A 22,102-nucleotide genomic window follows, 5' to 3' on the forward strand; every position below is an offset into this window, starting at 1 on the left:
CTGTTGAAATTTGTTTGTTTTTGTTAACCTCTGTTTTTCAAAGATATATGGAAAAACAAGGTGACACCAGTAAATCTCATAAAGCGGAGGCTCTTTGGGAGAAACTGCTTTCTGTTCCTATTTCCTAAGGACATCTTAAGACCCAAATTGTACAAGCCGGCTGGTAAAGGTGTTTCAAAATCTGAGAAACTCCTCTAACAGAAAGGTATGAACAACTTTCTTGTAGGGACATGCGTGATACTTATGACTGACCCTGCTGTTGCGCAAACTTGTCCTTTTAAATGCGAATATCAGTTAAGCTGGAGGCAGCAGCCAACACAGCGGCACTCCATGGAAAAATGAACCATCAGAGCTGAGAAACAGGTTACTGGTCTCTCGACTTGTTTTTCCTCATGTGTCTTTCAGTGCGGGACAGGGAGTTGTGAAATCATGTGAAGTCTTTGCTTTTGAGGACAGCTCATGAATCGCAGCTGATTCTGGTAAACCACAAGCTGAACCTATAAAGCGTTTAAGTCCGTGGCTGTTTTCAGACTTGCACATTTCCAACACTTGGCTACTGTTCCTTGAACCTTGGCGATGATTGGCTGACAACCAGGTGGGTGGATCAGCAGGGGAAAAAAAGTAAACATCACCCCAGGCTTTGCCACTCTGTACCTCTCTTTGGCTGCACAGTTCACTTTTGGCTCAGGTCAGACACCCGCTCACCTCGCCGCTTCTCCTCCTCAGCCATGACGATGACTGTTGCCATGGTGATGCTGTGCATGATGATGGTACATGCAAATGTGAAGCCGCAGAAAGATTTTAGCCTGCAGAAGGTAGGATGGAGGGTGTTTGGTTTTTAAGCTTTTTTCTTTTTATATATTTTTTTTATGTTCCAAACCACGTTTATTCGTTTTGTTAAGAATGGGGTTTCTTTAAAAGGAGAACAGCTGTTCTTTGTTTGTTACATGACGCCACCTACTGTCTGCTGATGGTTTTATGTGTGCGCACAGTTTGCGATGAGTTGCTACCTTACAACAAACAAGATTAATGCACAAGTAAATCGTTTGCTGGTTTGATGGACTGTGTGAGGTTAATTTTCTTTGGCATATGTGCCACAAGAAATGTGTTTGACTGGCTATGAAGTGGGATTGTCCCACACTTACTTCTTCTTAGCCATATTATGTCTGTCCTTTATGAAGAAAGCCTTTTAACGATTTATTCTTTATTTTAAAAGTAAAATGTTTATTTGACACAAAGTAGTGCTGATTTTCATACATTTTCCCCGCCAGGATTTTTTTTTAAATGTAGGCTATTGTCTGTTATATAAGAGTAAAAGTTAACACTTTCCCAATATAATTATAATCATTAACATTAAGTCAAGTAAACACCGTTTTACATGAGGAAAAATGAAAGTGGCTCATCGGTTTTGATGTACATCGAACATTTGAGATAGGTATAATGCCCTGCTTTACACAAGTGCTTGCAACAGGGTACACATCACAGCCTATGATAAAATAAATGTGTGAGCTACACCATTTCACTTCAAGATGTGCTCTTTCATTCCGATCAACACAAGCACTGTAGTTTATTTTGAGTCAATCCCACATACCCCACCTTGCTTCCTTAAATACTTAGTGCACCAATTACCCGACTAAAATACTCCCAACACATTATTTGTGCCTTAAAATACAGAACCTCATTGTTTCAGGGAAATACTTCTTCCTCTTTATTTAAATAATGACACTATGTGCATTCAACCATTTGGTTTATATCACCCAGTGCGTCTGGGACTGTGACAGACAGGTCACATGTAGCCTGTGCATGACTGCTCAGAAGTTCCAATAAACTGTGTCCTGGTTTTGTTTGTTTTGTGTGTGTTTAGTTTGCAGGAAAATGGTATCGCGTGGGGGTCGCCTATGACTCTCCGCGTTTCGTCCCATTCCGAAGAATGATTAAGGCCTCCATGGGCACCATCACGCCGCTGCCAAACGGCAATGCTAATCTCACAATGTGGGAGGCAACGTGAGTCTGTTTTTGCAGGGGTGACACATTTGATCACTGTTGACATATGTGGACACGCAGGGACATGCCGCTCAGTCTGTGTGAGAAAAGACGGTGGCAGAGCTTTTTTAAACTCTATTATGGGGCAAAGTCAGGACACTTTTTAAGATCTTCTAATTAAATTTGACTTGTTATTGTGTCCATGCCCTTTATGTGCTCCAGTAACCTTTGTAATTTACACAATATGCTCTCAGAGTCATTTAAGATGGCTGTTGAGTGGCAAACTTGCATAATACATATTGGGCTTTATTGAATTAATAACATCAAAGCTATCATATGTGTGCTAGTCAAGGAAAAGAGTTAAACAGAGAGGGGTAAGAAAGTGACACTTGTGGATAAACACTCATTTTTCTTTGCTTTTTTTCAGACCCTTTGGTTGTGTGATCAAAAAGTACCAGTATGAGAGGGCGAGTGTACCTGGACAGTTCACCTACTTCAGTGCACGTGAGTCTTTTTCTAAAGAGAACTGACTTTTTCTATCATAGAATCAAAACTTGACTGGTGCTCACAGCATGAGTTGACATTCAGGATCAGCAACATGTCATGAGCAAAAAAAACAACAACACAGTGATCACAAGGATGAAGCTGTGCAGTCCAGGCACGTGTGACAAAGTAATGACATAGGACTGAGAACAGGAAATAAGAGCAGAATACACACCCAAATATATTTGGGGGATTTTTCTTTTTTACTTTTATTATTTTTTACAGTTACGGTTTTCATGTGACATGTAAGTATTTTTAATTGTTTATATAGCATGCTGTCTAAATAACAAAATGTATATTATTAAATGTAGTAATTCAAAATGCATAATTTTTACAGTGGTATAATTATGATTATGTTAGAATTGTATTGTAATGAACATTTAATGTAATTGAATGTAAATTGTTCAATAATGTATAAAATTTTCATTAAAATTTTGAGAATAGGTTTAAGTTTAAGTTTTAAGTTTAAGTTTTCATGCGACACTTAAGTATTTTTTATTATTGATATAGGTCAGCTGTCTAAATAACAAAATGCATATTATTAAATTTAATAATTTAGAATTAAATCTTAATCGAATTAAGATTCATTAACATCCAGTAAGTCAATACAAAAATTACATATCTTGTAAATTAATTTTATCTTCTACCAAATGCAATTGGGGGGTTTTTACGTTCATGTTTTTTTCTTTTTGTTTTTGTTTTTGTTTTTTGTTTTTAGCTTTTTGCATTTTAAGTAACCTATACAGACCTAATAGAAAAATCATATACATCCCATTTTGGTTTAGTGCAGGCAATTCTGTTTCATCCAGATTTAGTGTATTGGTCCATTTATTCATTTATTTAATCTGCCTATCAATTTGCTTTTAAATGTTCAACTAGCAGGGGTGCTAAAATCTCGCTTCTGTGTCACGATTTCTCTCAGGCCATAACATGGTGAAGGACATCACTGTGGTGGAAACAAACTACACTGACTACGCCATGGTCCTTAAGCACAAGGTTTTCAACAGAGAGTACACACAGGTGGCACTTTATGGTGAGACACGCTCACAGATGTGTCTGAACATGCAGGCCACTGCAATTCTGTCTTCTATACACCACATGTGTGTTTCTGTACTTGTCTGCAGCACGCACTCTGAGCGTCAGGCCTGAGGTCGTACAGAAGTTTAAAACCTTTGCCTTGTCTCGCGGTTTACCAAGAGAGTCTATTGTGATTCCACCTCCAGCAGGTGAAGAGAGGGGGAACACACCTCCATATATACACATAGTATATACACATCTGCGCGCATGTTGAAGAAAAATTGTCATAATTTTGGTCTGTATGTTTTCTGGTGAACAGAAAATTGCCCGCCATCAGGGTCTGGGCGTTAGGTAAGGCAATTTCTTTTTTTTCTTTTTCTTTTTTTAAAGAAAAATATATATAAAAACCACAGGCGGTTATTTTAAATCTGCGTGTGCGAATGATTTCTGTCCAGCTAGTATAAAATAATTTCTGTTCCCCCTTCTAGGTTCCCTGCTGTGCCTGAGATGAGGGTGGCATCATGTGTTCTTCGTGCTGTTCCAGCTCTGTGTCTGTGTCCAGTTTCTGACAGCATTTATGTATTATAAACTATTATTAAAAAAAACTTCAGCAAACATGATGCTGACTGCAAATGGCACAAGAAGCAGATATTGCTGATTACATTTATCATATAGATCAACCTTGATTATGTAGTGTTTTCCATTATTTTCACAGTTCACATAGTTAAATAAACATTGACCTCCAGACTTTTATTAATCTAATTTGAAGGGTTTTTTTTTTGTCTTATTATGGTTACATGTAAAATATGTTAGTATGTAATTCTGTGTTTTACTGTGATCTATATGTTCATCGCCTGACAGTTACCTCTACCAGCTATAATATTGGCGATATAGTCATCATATATCAATAAATATATTTCTGATCAGCTGCATTTTCCTTGAAATAAGAAATTTTACCTGCATATGCACAAACACTTTCTCTTGCATGAAGTGTTGCTGCAGAGGTTCACACTGAAAAGACAAATGTAAATAAATGTTGGCTGCTTCATCAACTGCCCTGAGCCATATCAGCTGTGCTCTTTCACACTGTTGACATAATTAAATAAATATTCAGCCTGGACATAATAAATAAATCTCTGAGTAGATTATCTACAGTTTCTACTGCATTTGTGGCACAAAACAAGTGGTCTAAAGGTCGCTGAAAGGAAGTTTTTTCCCTCAGTGAACACCAGGTGGCACATACACACCAGTATGTGACATACAGTTTATGATGCAGATATCATGATACCATGAGAAATGAGATTAAATGAGCTGTATGTTGAAGGGACACTTCTGTCTGTGGTAACATCAAAAAGTCTCTGTAGCTGATACCAATGCTACATTTCCCCATAATCTGTTAATTACTAACGTATATTGATCAGTTGTTTGTTTTAGCTTCAAACTCTGAAGTCCAGCAATTCATTTCTGATTATTTAGACCAAAGGACACACAGTGATATGCCCACACCTCTGTGCACAGACACACTGATCGTCAGAACTGCTCTTTAAGTTGTGTCTTTTCTTGCTTTTTTTGGTCGTGTTTTGAGAGGGGATTCACAAAAGCCACATACGCAGGGTGTCCGTTTGACCCAGAAAGGCAGCAGACAAAAGTTTCTGGGAGGTGACAGAAAGAGACAGGTTGGACAGGCAGGCTAACAAAATGCAGGGAGCGGTCAGGCCTGTGTCTGTGCTGGTAATGGCCCTCGTGACCTTCCAGGTATCTCCTGTGGAGCCAAAAAATCTTACCCTGACCCAGGAGAACTTTGATCTGGAGCAGGTGAGTGGATAAAATACTAAAAAATGAAATTTCTTTAGTTGTTTCCCACCCCACCCAACAGCAAAGTTTATCACTTCTTTTCATTCAATAATATCTGAGGTTGTTTTTATTGCTGCATGTCAATCCACATGTTTTAATGTACAGTAATTATGAGTCTTGTCACACCACGCCTTGACTTCAGCAATCTTGGCACAAATTCCTGAGAAACATCAGCTTATCCAGAAGTCAGCTAAACATGTCACACCCCTGCTGATTCATCCACAGTACACTGGCTCCCTGTACTGCCATGAATTCACCCTAAAAACATGACTATTAACATTTGAAGTTCTTCACAGGCTCTGCCCTGCATATTTCACTGATCTCCTCCAAACTTAAACTTCCTGCAGTCTTCATCTGGGTGCCAGGTCCTTCTCTTATGCAATACCTAAACTTTACTCCCTCACATCTGCACACTCCTTGACAGAATTCAAAACTGCGCTCATGACATTTTTAAGCTGTTCTGTTTTGTTTTGACTGGTCCATTTTATAATATTAGTATCTGTTCTGTTTTATGTTATGGCGTGTTCCTCGCAGTTTATGGGAAAGTGGTATGAGGTGGCAGTGGTGTCTACCTGCCCTCATTATATGCAGCGTAAGAGGGGAAACCCTGTCATTGTTGCACTTGAGCTGAAACATGTTGCATCTGAGGAGAACTTCACCATGACAGCCACTGCTTTCAGGTCAGATTCACCCACATGCTGTTTCTCATGCAGTGGATGAGTATGCTACACTCAATATAACCTTTCATGTGTTTGTGTCTGCATATAGGAACAGCTTGTGTACGGAGACTTCAACAGATTACAGTTTGACGGACACTCCAGGGCGATTCTTCTACCACACTGCAAGTATGTTTTCTGCTTTCCTGCATATATAGTACATCCTTTCTGTGACATGTGTACAATAAAAACATTCTCATGATGCTAAAATAATACTCAGAAAACCTGATGCGTTAACACTTTATTTTCTACAGGGCTCAGGGCCGATGTTGATGCCTTTGTGGTTCATACCACCTATGATGAGTATGCTGTGATGCTTCTGCTGAGTACAGAGAAACCATCAGGAAATAAAACCACCATAGCCAAACTTTACAGTGAGTGACCACTGTTGGATCATCAGCCATTTTACCTTTGATTTATCAAGATATCTGTGTTGATTTTTTTTAGCAGTGCATTTCTTTGTGTCCAAATTAAAACAAGGGTCAGGTACTTTAATTTATCAATCAATATTAATTATGAGTAAGCTAATAATAGACTTCATATTCCCAACACCTAATCTAGTGTATTTAAAGCAGGTAAAACTTGCAAAGCTTCTGAGGCTATTGTATAAAATCTAATTGTCTCTATATCTGACTGTAATCTTGTTCAAATCATGAGATCTCACATTTAGCATTTTAATTTGGAACTATTTAATGTTTTTCAATATAAAATTAGAAAAACATAGAAATTTGTTGTTCTCACAGAGATTTTGGGAAAATGTGCTGATTCTAACACTTCCTTTCTGTTTCCTTCCAGTATTTAACAGAGTATGAACAGTCAGTGTTATAAAACACTAAAGAAAATCTGTCCTCTTCAGGTCGGACTGTGGAAGCAGGCCCCGCTGTGCTGGATCACTTTAAAACACTGGTCAGAGAGCATGGAATGAGAGACGATGCTGTCATCATGAATCAGGACAAAGGTGCACACATTCCCTGAGAACTATTGATGATATGTCTTACACTCGTCATCTCCATCTTTAACATTTTTTGCCCAGTATATTCACTATCCTCTGCACATGTCCAAATCATCTTTACATGCTGTTCAACCTGAGCTAACCCTCTGATTTTTAATATAGTCCCCCCCCCCAAGCAGAACAGATTTGCCTGCTGGGATAGCCATGTTTGACACCCTTACTGTTATTGATTTTTCCCTCCTGTTATTGAATATTATCTTCATGGTTGTGTTTTGCATGTTTAGTGTTTTCTATTATTAACTGCATTTTAGAAAGTCATCAACTCTAATCCTTCTGCCTTTACAGGCGAGTGTGTTCCAGGTGAAAAGATGACAGAGACACCTACTCAGGTGCATGCTTCACACTAACACACTAACATATAACACTGTAAAACCCAAGATTTATAACTATGTTAAAGTGATGAGTCTTTAATGCATTTTAATACCTTGTATGTCATTATTTCAGGTTATTGTTCCCAAAGGGTTAAATAGAAACACGGTTCCAAGTACGACACTTCCCCAAGAAGAGTTCACTGTTACCATCTGACCCTATCCTTACCATCCTCCTCTGTCAGATAAATCCTTTGCATGTCCTCCTTCACTATATCCACGGATCTCCTCTTTCACTCCTGCCTGGCAGCTACACGTTCAACATCCTTTGCCAAGTAAATCCACTATACTTCCTTTGCTTATATCTAAACCGTCTCAGCCTCACCACTCTAACTTTATTTCTGAACTGCTCTACCTGAGCTCTCCCTCTGTGGTACACGTTTCTAATCCTTTCTATTCTGGTCAATCCCAATAAAAACCTGAGCATCTTCAGCTCTACCACCTTGAGCTCAACCTCGAGGTGGCAGACCTCGAGGTCTTTTTGTCAGTGCCACTGTCTCCAAACCAAACATCATACCGGGTATGACTACCAGCGTTTAAACCTCCCTTTTACTCTTGCTGCTATCCATCTGTCACAAATCACCCACTCGACTTTGCCTCCACTCTCTTGTTAACTGTTGATATAAATAAAAATATATAAATGTAAAAAAAAATGCAATAAGGATGTTGTGTTTCTGTCAAATTTGAGCGTTTTAATAAATATATATTTGCTACAGGATCAAGTGTAAAACCTGAAGGATACGATCATCACAAGAAAACCAGATTCACTAAGTATATTTATTTAGACTGTTTTGATAGTGCCAGGCTCCCACAGTGAATACTACACCACAATGGTCTACTTTTATACATGAAATACTTTCTGTGTCAAAATTTCATTTTGATGTGTATAAGCACTTTGCAAATCTAAAGTTTATCTAAATTAATTTGGATTTTCAGACTACATAAAGGAATTTCAAGTTCTTATATCATACTGCAAAGATTTAATATACAGCTGGTACATAGTCCAAAATGCAAATTGTTTTTTAATGTGTGAAACAAGTTTAAATACAAAAAAAGGACTTTAACTTTTAAGTCCCTTTTAAAGCTGCACCACCTGCTATATATGGCATGGTGTGCTAATACTTTCTACAATTATTTATCATATGCATTTGGATGTGCAAGTTTAAGAGATGTGACAAATATTTATTTAAAGATAATATTTTATTGTCAATATTATTTCAAATAAAGCGACCATGCTATTTGAGAAAAAAAAGCACCAAACATATGGCAAGTGTAATAAAATATCTCATGTACAAATGTTTCCTGTATGTTTCACTGCCCCAAGGAATCATTTTCAAAATGGGCTGCACCGCTCCCCAACGGGACATGGAGGGAGAGAGCTGAAACAGAATTGTGCATGCATGTGGATACCTTGTAAATTTACTCCAACATCATGGTTTCACATTATAAAGTTACTAAATTGTAACTTTATAATGTTACAATTTACACATGTCTGGAATCATACATCAGTCCAATCCAAGCCCTCAGAAATGTGATTCTGGCTAACCTACTATCCAGTCATATCTGGTCCTCTTTGCTCTCTAACCTGTCTGTGAATAATATTATAACATTTTTCAGGTTCCAGTGTGATCGTGAGCTGGGGTCCTGGTCTGTACATCCACTGGTACAAAGTGCAAGCTTGAGCTACCAATAGTTATTTAGGTATTACAAGGGTGGAGCTGTAGACGGCAGCTCACTTGCCAAGATACGTAACTTTTTGTATATGCGCCCAAAGCATTGTGGGCTCTGTAGTTCAGAAAAGATAACTTCTATAACTTATACACATTAGGATGAACTAGTATGCTATTGTTACTCATTAGTCCCTCCAATCATGACAAGTATTGATTTGTTTGCATTGCAGTGGTCAGGTGAGATACACAAAATCAGAACTTTGCTCTTTTACTTGTTTGTTTTTTACTCAGCTGTGGGGGGGGGGCTGGGTACATGAGGGGGGCCCAGCAAACATAGCCCATAGCAGTTCAATGCACTGTCTCCTATTCAAGAGGTGAGAGGGGGCTGTTTTGATGTTTCATACTTAGGGGACATTGTTACCAACGCGTGGACAGACAAGCTGGTGAGATGCAGAAAGCAGCGACTGTGATTACTCTGCTGGTCCTGGGATGGACCTGGAGCCTCGAGGGGCTCCCTGTACTCACAGATCCGCTTTACCCCACACAGGAAAACTTTGATTTAACCCAGGTAAGTGCTCGAGTTCTGCGCTCTTGTTAATATTCTTTAACATTGTGCATATTGCATAATTCTGAGAAGTGTTAAATGCAAAAAGTTAAAAGCAGGAGATGCTGGTATGCCCTTTTCCTGTGTATTTAAATTCTAACATTTTATTTCTTTTAGTGTTTACTGAAAATTTCTTTAAGCCTTAATCTCAAGCAGAGGAAACCTAAAAATATAAGGATTATATGCTGAGGGCTTTTATAATGGAAACTAGAGCTGTTAGTTGCACAGTGCAAAGGTCGGGTATGAATCCATTGAGTGCACATAGATAACTATGACAGAGCAAGCCTAAGGTAATATTTATCTATTTCTCATTGCAAAACATCCTTTATGATCCAGTCAAATGACTGCTTCAAATCACTTGTATTCTCAGGACTAAGAAGGTCCAAAGTAAACGTTTCCTTTAGATGTAGAACACAAGGACCTCTCCAAACTTGTATTTTTAAAACAAATTTAAAATAGTTTAATTAAAGTTGACTTTTTGCTTTAAACCCAGCATTAAAACAACATTTAACTATATTTTTTTTAATAATCTATATTTGTAACATCTTTATTTTTATACCAGATGTTTGGTTAAGCAGTCTGTGAGTTTTATATCAATTTGTGAAAATCTTCCTTTTGAATTACTTCTCCTGACAGTATTTGGGAACATGGCATGATATTGCCATTGCATCCACATGTCCCTATATGCAGCGTTATAAGTCAGGTGCAGCCATCGGAAAACTGGTACTTCAGAGAGGTGATAATGAAGGCAAACTCAAGGTGACTCGAACTTCACTGAGGTTAGTAAAAAACGCATGGGTGTGCGGACACAACAGCAAGCATGTATTTCTGACAGCAAAACACACTGTCCACTATTGTGTTCCCTTTAAGCTGGGTGGGTTTTTGCAAAAAAATTATTTTTTGTTGTTTGTTTTTGCTAATGTACTCATTCTAAACATTCTAGCAGACATATTGAGGGAAACTGGATTAACCAAAATTTAAGAGAAATCTGGCAAAAAAAACAAACATAATATTTAATTTGTTGGATGAATTTTATTTGTGAAAGCTACCAAATTCTGAGAATCTGCTGTAAAAGAAGCTATCAAGCTTTAAAATATCAGTAGCAGCTGTAAGATTAATGCGATCTGCTCACTGATGTATTAAACATGTTTTCTCAAAGGAGTCTCTTTACACATTAACTGCTTTTAACTCCAGTATATTCTATACCCCCCTCTTTTGTGTGTGTGTGTGTGTGTGTGTGTGTGTGTGTGTGTGTGTGTGTGTGTGTGTGTTAAGACGAGGAACATGTATGGAGAGGATCGAGGATTATGAGCTGACCACCACACCAGGACGATTCTTCTATCATGTTGCAAGTATGTCTTTAATCTGTTTAAATAATGCTGTACGTGAGCTTTTGTACAGCGGATTTTTCGATATTATGACTCTCCCTGTACTCTCCCTCTCACAGAGTGGGGGGCAGACGTGGATGCATACGTGGTTCACACAAACTACAATGAGTACGCCATAGTAATAATGAGCAAGCAGAAGTTATCAGGCAATAAGACCACCTCAGTTAAGCTTTACAGTGAGTAAACGCTTCTTAAAAATGTAAACCAAAATGGATTATTTGACAGTCCTTAAGTATACACTTGATTGTTGTTATAGTGATTATCAGGTGAAGTAAAGAACACCCTCCTATCCTGAAGTCTTCATGCCATTTTAAGGTTTTTATTTTCCAAATGATTGTGTTCTTCAGGTCGAACTATGACTGTGAGAAACACTGTCCTGGATGACTTTAAAAGACTGGTTAAAGACCAGGGAATGAGTGATGCCAATATTATCATTAAAGAGAACAAAGGTACAGCTCACACATACAGACACACACATAGACAGATTATCACACACGCTAACACTCTTCTAAAATGGAGTGATAAGTGTACAGTCCTCCTCCGAGATCAGTACTCTAGTTTTTACATTTTAAAGAAATCAGCCCAGATCTACACTCTATCTTCATGGGTTCTTTCCTTGCGTATGCTCTACCTCTTTACAAAAGACATGAAAATCCAGGCTCACACACACACAGAGAACACACACACGCACGCACGCACACACACACACACACACACACACACATACACACACACAATAAAATAAAAAACATAAACACATAAACTTGAAGAATGGAACTGTTATTCATAACATCTTAACACGACATTTTAGGCTATAGATGAAGTATATGAACAAATGACATTACTTCACTTGATCTGCAGGTGACTGTGTTCCTGGAGAGGAGGTGGCAACAGCCACAGCTCAGCCTAAGCCTCAGGTATTACAATCTATCATTGAATATTTTATGCATATGCTTTAATTGTATTTCCTTTAAAATGCATGAAAGAACATCTGTTGTCCTTTGTACTCAGGAGTTTGAGTTTTATGGTAGAATTCATCATAAATGAATTACAAGGCCATCATATAATCCATGTGAGAGGTTACATTATAGGAGATCATTTTATCTGGTATAATGCAGATTATTTGTGGTTGAGTCATTTTTGTATCTCTGAGTCTGTGTGTCTGTATTAAACAGCGTGTGAGGAGAAATGCAGTGCCTTCTTTGGCTCCAGATGTGGAGGGCTCTGGTGATGATACAGCTATGTTCAATGGGACTGGTAGGATATCGGCGTATGCTAATGATCAAGTTCTGATTCTGATGTTGTATATTTTCTTATGCATATATATATTCCCTCGCTGTTCCCACAGAGGCCTGTAAAGCAGCACCAGACACAGGACCGTGTTTCGGGATCCACCTGCGTTACTACTACAACTCCTCTTCAATGAACTGCGAGCTCTTCAAGTATGGAGGATGTTTGGGCAATCAGAACAACTTTGAAAGTGAAAGGGACTGTTTGCAGAGTTGCCGCACCGAAGGTAAGAAAAAACAAACACAACATGACATTTGCTAATGTGCATAGATGTCTGTGCAACACACGTGCAAATTCAGGCTTTTGGGGGGCTTGGTCCGACATTTAATTATGGATTCAGCTGGGGTTTCCAAATCACACGTAAACAGAAGAACACTTATTTTCTATGAGAAGCTACTGTGTTTGTTTTCAATGAGGCTCCTTATAACAGCCACAGAGAAAGGGACTGCAACTGTTGATGCAATTCATGTTCTACTTGAGACTCTTGTGGCACACCACGAATGAATATTACCTATATTATATTGTGTGTATCTCTTTTGTCATTTCAGCTGTGTGCCGTCTGCCTATGGATGCTCAGCCCTGCACAGGGAAGCCTCCCATCTGGGCTTTTGACTCCACCGCTGGTCTGTGTGTGGCCTACAAAAGTGGCTTCTGCCAGGCCAACGGGAACAAGTTCTACAGCAAGGCAGAGTGTGAGGAGTACTGCGGGGTGATGAAAGATGGTGCGAAAATAAAACAAGTATAACAGAGCAGAACTGTGGCAGGATGCAAATAAAAAGAAAGACACATTTATCTCATAGAAATCCCACAGATTCCAAGTCCATGGCTGAGGCACTTAAAAAAAATCTCCCAGCCTTGTTTTTTCTTCATATGTAAACACAAAACCCAATTTTCAAACAACATTTTTAAAAAAAAAAAAAAACCCTCTAACCCTTATGGCTAAACCACATCATCACATCAAAACAGTTTTAACCAGTGATCGTACACACACACGCAGCCAGTCGGAAAAAAAACATTACTGCTATTATGCTACTACATCAAAAAAAAAAAAAAAAAGGAAAGAAAAGAAAAGAAAAGAAAAGAAAAGAAAAGAAAAGAAAAGAAAAGAAAAGAAAAGAAAAGAAAAAGAAAAACAACAATGTTAACAACACGTAGCTCCGGTCATCTTGCATCTTAGGATTTACTCATGGAAGTGGCTTCTTTCACATGTTTCTCATGCAGTGTAATTATAATGATTAAATGGGAACATTATGTTGTATGAGAAAAAATGCGAAAGGGGCCACTTTAATGGGTGTTTGTGCTGGAAAACATAAACATTTATTGCAGAAAGGGGCATTTTTCAATCTGGTTGCCATTCCATGAGCAAGAAAACAGTCTGTCACAGCTGTTCAAATGTCATTTGGAATTACTGTTGTTAGGCATGAACTTACTCCTCCTCCTCTTATAAACAGCCCTTCTCTATCTCTCTCTGATTGTTTGTTGATATTGAGCTTCAACTCAACCAATGCCATTCTGTGATGATGGATTGATTGACTAATGTTACTTACATGACATCATTAGCAAGAAGTGTGAAGAGTTTTAATTTGTTGTCGTTGTGTTGAATATATATATTTTTTAAGATATTTTTATGGAGGGACAAATTACAATCGTGTGAGTAAGGTTTTTCACAGGACTCTGTGCAGACCTGTGAAAAAACTAATTACACCCTTACTGCTTCCAAAGAAAAATTGAGATTTCACAAAGGTTTCCAGAACAATATGCTCTTAGGTCATTTGTTCAACAACTAATAGCCCAAATTGGGTCATGCAACAGAGCCACGATCCCAGTTTGCAAACCTATAAAGGAAAACACTTCTGCTCACTGGAAAAACTGTTGATGCATGATAAATACAAGTAAAAGTTACAGCTCAGTTTGAATCAATTCCTGCAAATGCATCAAGTTCCCCATACATGCTGGTCCAAACAATGTATATATGCTTTTTTTTAACAGATGAAGGGCTCCTCAAGGCAAACTGACTGAGATGAGGAACCACTGCTGCTCAGTCAACATAAAGGGATACGACACAAACCACCACAGTAACAAAATATGGCTTTGTCTCAGCAGTGTTGTCACCAATAAAAGAAAAATATCAATACTATGTTTTTCAGTTGCTTCTTGTTTGTTACTGTTACTTCTTGCAATACCAGTTATAACATCACATTATGAGCAACACCTGTGTTTTCTGTGTGGTTTTGAATTTTTGCTTGGATCAAAAATTTTATAGCACTTAAGAGTTTAGACTGAATCAGCTTCCCTGACTCAATGTGTGAAAATGAACAGACCAGGTAGATGAATACCATTATAAACAATTTTGTGTGCTAAAATATAACGCCTTTGTGGTATTTCCTACTCAAAAAAATATCATGTGAAATGTTACCAGCAGAGGTCCCCATCATTTAAGGTTTAGAGCCAAACGCTCATGTTCCCCTCCCTCCTTCCAGATGTTGCAGTCTTTCTGGTTCACAGAACAAATACTGTGTACAGTCTTTAATGTGTTTTGCGGTGAACATCATAGAAAAAGTACCAACATGCAACCATACACACGTGAATTGCATACACTAATGATTACAGCTGAAAGAATATACTTCTCCTTGGTGACAGTATCAAAAATGACACAGTATGCATGTTTATGGTATACTTTCCGGTGCTCAGGGACTCTATCAATATCCCATAATGTGCTAATAATTATAGCCATGGCTGTGCTAGTTTATATGAATGTGATATTTTCATGTCACATAGATGTTTTGCATACTTACAGTAATAAAAGGATCTCTTCTTAGACCTTGATAAGAATAGTGTATTAGCACTTCATGATATAGCCCCAGACCTAAGTGGCTATTTCCTGGCATTTATCATGTAATTGTTTCAGTCTAATTTTTATCACCATAAAATTTTCATTCAATTGTAATTACACATTATTATCCATGTGCAGGCTCTGTTATAGAGAATCCTAATCTCCACTTCGTTATTATCAGGGGTGCAAACTGTATTACAGAGTATCCCAATATACTTCTTGCATTGTAATTACGCATTATTATCAGGGTGTATGCCATCTTGAATAACTCTGATAACACACTTTACAGCATCTTGATGGAACAAAAAACATCAGTAATGGAAGACTCCTCTCTCACCATTGTAAAACAGAGAAATCATTCGCACCCACAGCCAGCAGGCTTTTAAACTCTCATGTTAGTAGCAGACGAGCTATGTCAAACATATGAATTTCCCTTTGGGATCAGCAAAGTTATTCTTATTCTTAAGCTGTATTATAGAGTATTTTAACCTCTAATACTTTCATTGTTATTACACTGCCTATAGTGGGCTTTGATTAATGTACTAGGTGGAGTTAAAGGGGAGAAGGTTTGGTGTGCTCTCTCATTCAAAAGGATGAGGACTAAATAATCCAGACAAAAAAGACATGAAGAAAAGCCAGGAGGGGGCAATATTTCTCTGTTGGTGTTTCACAGATATATCACACACAATCTCAATTAGATTCACACAGATTTGAATACATTTCGCAGAAAATGATGAGTCATTCACTGCTGCAGAAATATCACATAATATCTCAACTAATCCTAGGCTATTTGCCCTCTTTTAATTTTCACTCTTCCAAAGGAGCCAGGCTTCCTGCTCTCAGTTCCCAGAGTTCCTGGCTGCTGGCAGTAGAATGCTGGGAATATCCGGAGAGGAAGGGGAAGTGACATCACAGAACTGACCTTCCGTACCAAGCCAGATCACCTGGTGTTCCCTGGACCAGAGTTACCAAATAAGCACAAACATAAATAAGCCTGCCAAGGGGCAAATACTTTGTTTTTGAGCATTCACAAATATAATTTCAGAGTGCTTATCACACATTTTTGTGCTTCAGTTTATTTTCCAGAAGTATGGGAGAGACAAAGGTTCCCATGAAGAGATAGGAGTAACTTCAATTCATTATGCAGGAATCTTTCTGTTAGATTGTCTGAGCTAATTTGGTAGGAAATTTCCACTACAATTCAGCTGGTTCCTCATATTAACTGAAAGCCTTTCTGAGTTTCTAGTTACTAGTCTGCTGGGGGGATTTTCTTGCCTAATGTCATTTTTAATTACCAAAACATTGATTCAGTCTCACTGATTATGTTACAGTGAGCCCCACAGTACTACCCAACTGTCCTCATGAATTCTAGATTTAAAATTTATTACCCCAAAAATAATAAAACCTATGCTAAAACCTTAAAATGAGCTCATGTTTGCTAAGAGAAACACACAATTATTTTTAGCAAAGAGGGATGGCAGAAGAAGAGAAGGAGGTTAGAAGATGCCCAAAAGAGAAAGCATGTGGATGAGGAGACAAAAAGAAGGACAGATGTGGGAGGAAATGTGATTTTGGAAGACGGCAAAGGATGAGTCATCTTTCAGCAAACTGCTGCAGCTCCCACTGTCTCATTGTCCTACCAACAGAGGACCCCCTCCACACATACACACACGTAGCGGCCGTTCTCTCACTTCAGAGGATGCAAAACTGCCTAATTTTCATTTCAGAGGACATCTTATCCAAACTATAACCAATATTTGCCTTCCCCTTATCCTATAACCAAAACTTCACCACCTTTTTTTCCATCTTCAAGTTCAACTCTGACTACGTGGCCAACCAACAGGCAGCCACAAACATTTAAATACCCTCCTCTCCCCCTCCTCTAAACCCCAGCTGTGTCATCTGAGTGTTTTCACTAAGTCTGAGGTCTAACAGATGGTTGTCCAAAAAGACAGAACTGGGGGGGGGTTTGCTTGTCTTCCTACAGTCCCCCAAACCTATATTAACTCACAGAGTTATAAACATTGCTCGGCATATCTCATTTATTTATCTCTTTTATTTCATATAACATAACCAAAACACAGTGCAATTTCCCAGATGTTATTTAGCAGTATGACAAATGCCTCATAGAAACACAGAAAACTATCTTCAACATAATTACCACATGCCTATATGCCTGTCTGGTGAAAGTTTTAATGCTGACTGAACATGTAAGAACTTTGCTTTAATTCATATGCTTTAATATTTTGGATTTTGCATTTATCACAGCTTACTTTGACATGCAGTCATTTTACAATGACATGTTTTGTGGCATTTTCATACTGCCTCCAACTAACACTTTTCTCCTTCCTTGTTTCTCCTTCCTCACCTGGTTTTCACAATCCTCCACAAAGACTATGTGTTAAAGGCTCTACTCCTAATAAATTGGGACTGTTCCTAAGTTTACAGGTTACTCAGACAGTTGCTTATAATAAGTAAACGAAATGTTGCTTAACTGAATTTAGGAATGAGTTTGACTGAGACATTTTATTATGAAATAATGTTTCAAAAAGAGGAGGAGATGAATTTATCTAACAAGCAGGAGAAGCTATGACTGAAACTCGGTTTGTGGATGTTATTTGTTTGTGTAAAAGTTAAGCTGTTGCAAAAGGTGCTCATGTCTTTATTATCACTTAACTGCTCAGGCTGTATGTCTTCGATGATAGAGTGAGCGTTATGTTGAATGGGCTTATGCATGTGTTTATGTGCTGGTCGGTGTATGTCATTATTAATTTTTGCAATATAAGAAATATATTATCCAATTAGGTTCGCTGTTAGCCAAATGCAGGTTGCTAATGGTGGTTTGCTTTTGATAGTTTTTAATAGCATTAGCTAACTTCCTGGCTATTGCTAACTAAATGAGAGAACCTGCTTGGTCAGTTGCAGTGTCGATCCTGGCTATGATAGCATTGTATTCATACATGTTTAAATGCAATTTTCCACATGCAGTGATTTCTGCTTTGAAATCAACATAAGGGCTGAATGACCTTTGACCAGCTGACCTCAAGAATATCCAACCCTCCACTGTCGCTGCACAGTGTGACGCTCCGGCCCATTCCGCTTTGACTGACCTCTCTTTGACTCTCACGCACACACACAGAGGGTATGACCACTCGATGCTCTCCCAGACACAGTCAGACACAATAGGAGACCCGACACATTCCTTTTCCCCAGGTGGCATAAAAGACACAGTCAGATCAATGTCCTAATAGGCTCCAAACCAGTGACAGACGATTATTAACCCCTGACGGGTGTGAGCTCCTCTCTCTCCTTGCCAGACTATTGTCTGACCACTGTGTGTTTGTATTGTCTGAGGGCCTTTTTTGGGAGGGGTCATATAGTACTGGTTAACCACTGGATAAGAGGTCTAACTTAGAGTATGACATGGTCATTGGGTATGTAATCTTAACCTGAGAAAAGTGGATATCAACATGCTCCAAATCGTGTCTTTAAAATATACACATTGATAGAACTGACCACATACCAATGTGACAACAAATGATGACAGCTCGCAGCCATGCGTCAGGACAGCTGACTAGGGTAAATTGTGTAAACAAGGATAAAATCCAAGAGCAACTGATATATAACAGTTTGCGAGTGTTACAGAGATACAATTTAAGCATCATGAGATTATTTCTACTTCTGTACCTCATTCAGAAATCTTCCTTTGCACCTCTTCTTACTCACTTCACTCTCTGCTTCAGCTGGACCTCCCTCATCCTCCAACTCTTCACCGCTCTTTCTCCCCCAGGCTCCTCTCCAATTCCACTACAGCCCTGTGTGTGTGTGTGTGTGTGTGTGTGTGTGTGTGTGTGTGTGTGTGTGTGTGTGTGTGTGTGTGTGTGTGTGTGTGTGAAGGGCTGGTGGTGGTAGGACAATGGGCAGTAAGGGGGCTAGTTGAATAGGACCATTGAGCCTGCTCAGCCAAACAGAAAATCATCTCCCATCTCACTTCAAAACCCACAGTTTCACTGCGTACAAGTAGGCCTTTATTCTCCATAATTACTCCCTGATACACATATACATACATAGGCACACATGCATATAGATGCATACATACAGGCTTACAAACACACACAGATACAGATATATATATATGGACTCTGGATGGAGTCTGACATATTAAACTGTCAAGAAGCAAGTTGTTCAAATGACTCCCCTGAATGTTATTCTGAAATGTGAAATTTAAGAAAACTAAGGTCATTTTGAATCTGAAGGCAGCTACACGTCTCCAGAAATTTGGGCCATGTTCACCACTGTGCAGCATCCGCTCTTCCTTAAAGATCAGCTCGTAAACATCTGGGAACTGAAGCGGCTAGTTGCTGGAATCTGGGAGAGGAATGTTTTACCATTCCTGTCTGATTGAGGATTGTAGCTCATCAGCAGTCCTGGGTTTTCTTTTCATGTTGCACTAAATGTTTTCAGTTGGCCAAAGGTCTGGACTGCAGGCAGGCCACTTCAGCACCCGTACTCATCTACTATGAAGCCATGTTGTGTTGATAGATGCAGTATGCAGTTTAGCATTGTTGTGCTAAAATATGCAAGGCGTTCCCTGAAAAAAACGTCTTTATGATGGGTGAAAATGTCACTATAAAACATGTATATACCTTTTAGCATCAATGGAGCCTTTCCATATCTGTAAGCTGCCAATTCCACAGACACTAATGCACTCCTATACCATCAGAGATGCATGTTTTTGAACTAAGCTCTGACAAAAAGCCATTCATGGCTTCTACATTTTCTAAAAAGAATTTCAAATTTCAATTTGTCTAACCACAGAACAGTTTTCCTCTTTGTCTCACTCCATTTTAAATGAGCAGAGACGATGGTGATGTTTCTGGCTTATGTTCACATAAGACTTCTTCTTCTTTGCGTGATGGAGCAGACTGATTTCTAGAAGTGTTCCTGAGCCCAGGCAGTAATTTCCATGACAGAATCATGCCTTGTTTTTAATGCAATGCCACATCAGGCCCCAAATTTCCTGATCTAGTTACTGATTTATTTGCCATCGTCCCTCGCACACAGAAATTGCTCCAGATTTTTGGAGCGATATTATGTGTAGCAGATGACACAGTATATATAATCTTCACAATTTTAAGTTAACGAACATGACTGGAACTGTTCCACAGTGTGTGAACAGAGGTGGGTTTTTTTCCTTTTTCCCAGCCTGTTGAATTTTTGCCCATCTTAACTTCTAAGAAACTCTGCCTCTCTAATAAGCTCTTTTTATACCCAATCATGTTACTGACCTGCAGTGTTGGGGAGTAACGGAATACATGTACCGCCGTTACGTATTTAAAATACAAAATATGAGTAACTGTACTCCGTTACGGTTACCGTTTAAAAAGGTGGTATTCAGAATACAGTTACTTTGCTGAAATAAAGGGATTACACAGCTGTATTTTCCTGTTTCATATGTTCGGCTATGCCCTCTCTATTTTTGGTTTCCACGCCCCAAACAAAACACGCATTAAGAGGCTCTAATGTCTGTGTCTCAATCTCCATGTCACCTCTACTTGCGGCTCGCATAATGATGTGAAGAAATATTTTAAAAAAGATTATTCACAAAAATGATTTAATATGAAGGCAATAGGCAGAGTGTTACAGGCATAGCCCTAAAGAATGTAGCCTCATGGGCAGTGTAGTCCGTGCTGCAGGGAGAATGAACTGCCATACCCATTATGTGTCTGTGAGCGCGAGGAGGGAGAAAAAGGAAAAGTACGAGCTGTCACGGAGCAGAAACGGGAGCTGGAAGCATGTAAATATAATAATAACCACTGCAGCCAAAAAGAGTGCCTGACGAGCCCAGTTGTAAGTTATTAAAACTTGACTGTACTCTGTGTTTGTGTTTTCCTCCGAAACAATAAGTTCTGTTGCAGCAGCCTTTCAACGCCTCTCTCTGTCTCTAGCAAGCAAAGTTGACCCAGACAACAAAGTAAAGCTAGTTTTCGGCTACGAGCCCGACACGGAACCGACGTATTAGCCAGAGGTCCCCTTACTACGGTTCGGAGCCGCGGACCTGTTTTATATATGCACGGAATAGTTTTCTATACGAGATCACTGCACAAAGTGCAGCCTTACCTAATGTCCACCCTACTGTTACTAAGATTTAAAAATCTAGTCGGTATTGGCATGGTGAGTAACCTTCAGTAATAGTAATAATTCACACAACAATAGTACATTCATGTAGTTGTAAAAAGCACGATAATATAATAGGTAATCCAAAGTATTCAGAATACGTTACTGTCATTGAGTAACGTAACGGAATACGTTACAAAATACATTTTGGGGCATGTATTCTGTAATCTGTAGTGGAATACATTTTAAAAGTAACCTTCCCAACACTGCTGACCTGTTACTAATTAACCTAATTAGTTGCAAAATGTTCCTCTAACTGTTTATGCTTAGTGCTACTTACTTTTCCAGGCTTTTGTTTCCATTGTTGCAGCCTTTTTGAGACATGTTGCCATCAAATTCAAAACATGCTAATTTTTTTTCATGAAACAGTAAAAATGTCTCAGTTTAAACATCTAATGTGTTTTCTGTGTTCTATTGTGAATAAAATATGAGTTTAAGAGATTTGCAAATCGTTGACACAATGACACGACTTTTTTGCAGTTGGGGTTGTAGAGAATCAGTGCAACAAAAGTAAAACAGCTGCATGACCATGGTTAAAAACTGACCTGTGAACACCAGATTTATGTACAAATTTATATACCTATGCTAAATATTCTCCAGTTTTCATAGCTCTTTTCTAGTCATTTCTACAAACCTCGTTCACCCAT

General features: G+C 38.6%; 3 protein-coding genes across 3 annotated transcripts; all 3 read left to right on the plus strand.

Annotated features, from left to right (window-relative positions):
* Nucleotides 1–429: 429 nt before the first annotated feature.
* Nucleotides 430–4,595, plus strand: ptgdsa (prostaglandin D2 synthase a). Its single transcript, XM_084934963.1, has 7 exons — nucleotides 430–815; nucleotides 1,865–2,004; nucleotides 2,411–2,487; nucleotides 3,449–3,559; nucleotides 3,651–3,752; nucleotides 3,863–3,894; nucleotides 4,032–4,595. The coding sequence occupies exons 1-6, from the start codon at nucleotides 729–731 to the stop codon at nucleotides 3,892–3,894; spliced, it is 549 nt and encodes a 182-aa protein (XP_084791089.1). The 5' UTR covers nucleotides 430–728; the 3' UTR covers nucleotides 4,032–4,595.
* Nucleotides 4,596–5,022: 427 nt separating this feature from the next.
* On the plus strand, nucleotides 5,023–8,141 carry LOC146383613 (protein AMBP-like). The gene is made up of 7 exons (XM_084934966.1): nucleotides 5,023–5,358; nucleotides 5,932–6,077; nucleotides 6,166–6,242; nucleotides 6,368–6,487; nucleotides 6,970–7,071; nucleotides 7,411–7,454; nucleotides 7,570–8,141. The coding sequence occupies exons 1-7, from the start codon at nucleotides 5,242–5,244 to the stop codon at nucleotides 7,648–7,650; spliced, it is 687 nt and encodes a 228-aa protein (XP_084791092.1). The 5' UTR covers nucleotides 5,023–5,241; the 3' UTR covers nucleotides 7,651–8,141.
* Nucleotides 8,142–9,551: 1,410 nt separating this feature from the next.
* LOC146383614 (protein AMBP-like) lies at nucleotides 9,552–14,582 on the plus strand. Its single transcript, XM_084934965.1, has 10 exons — nucleotides 9,552–9,731; nucleotides 10,404–10,546; nucleotides 11,043–11,119; nucleotides 11,215–11,331; nucleotides 11,503–11,604; nucleotides 12,017–12,072; nucleotides 12,331–12,412; nucleotides 12,504–12,671; nucleotides 12,994–13,167; nucleotides 14,435–14,582. Exons 1-10 carry the CDS (start codon nucleotides 9,612–9,614, stop codon nucleotides 14,458–14,460), a joined length of 1,065 nt encoding a protein of 354 aa, XP_084791091.1. The 5' UTR covers nucleotides 9,552–9,611; the 3' UTR covers nucleotides 14,461–14,582.
* Nucleotides 14,583–22,102: the final 7,520 nt, after the last annotated feature.

Source organism: Perissodus microlepis, chromosome 7 (assembly GCF_051167445.1).
Source record: "Perissodus microlepis isolate ML-2025 ecotype Zambia chromosome 7, ASM5116744v1, whole genome shotgun sequence".
Lineage (NCBI taxonomy): Eukaryota > Metazoa > Chordata > Actinopteri > Cichliformes > Cichlidae > Perissodus > Perissodus microlepis.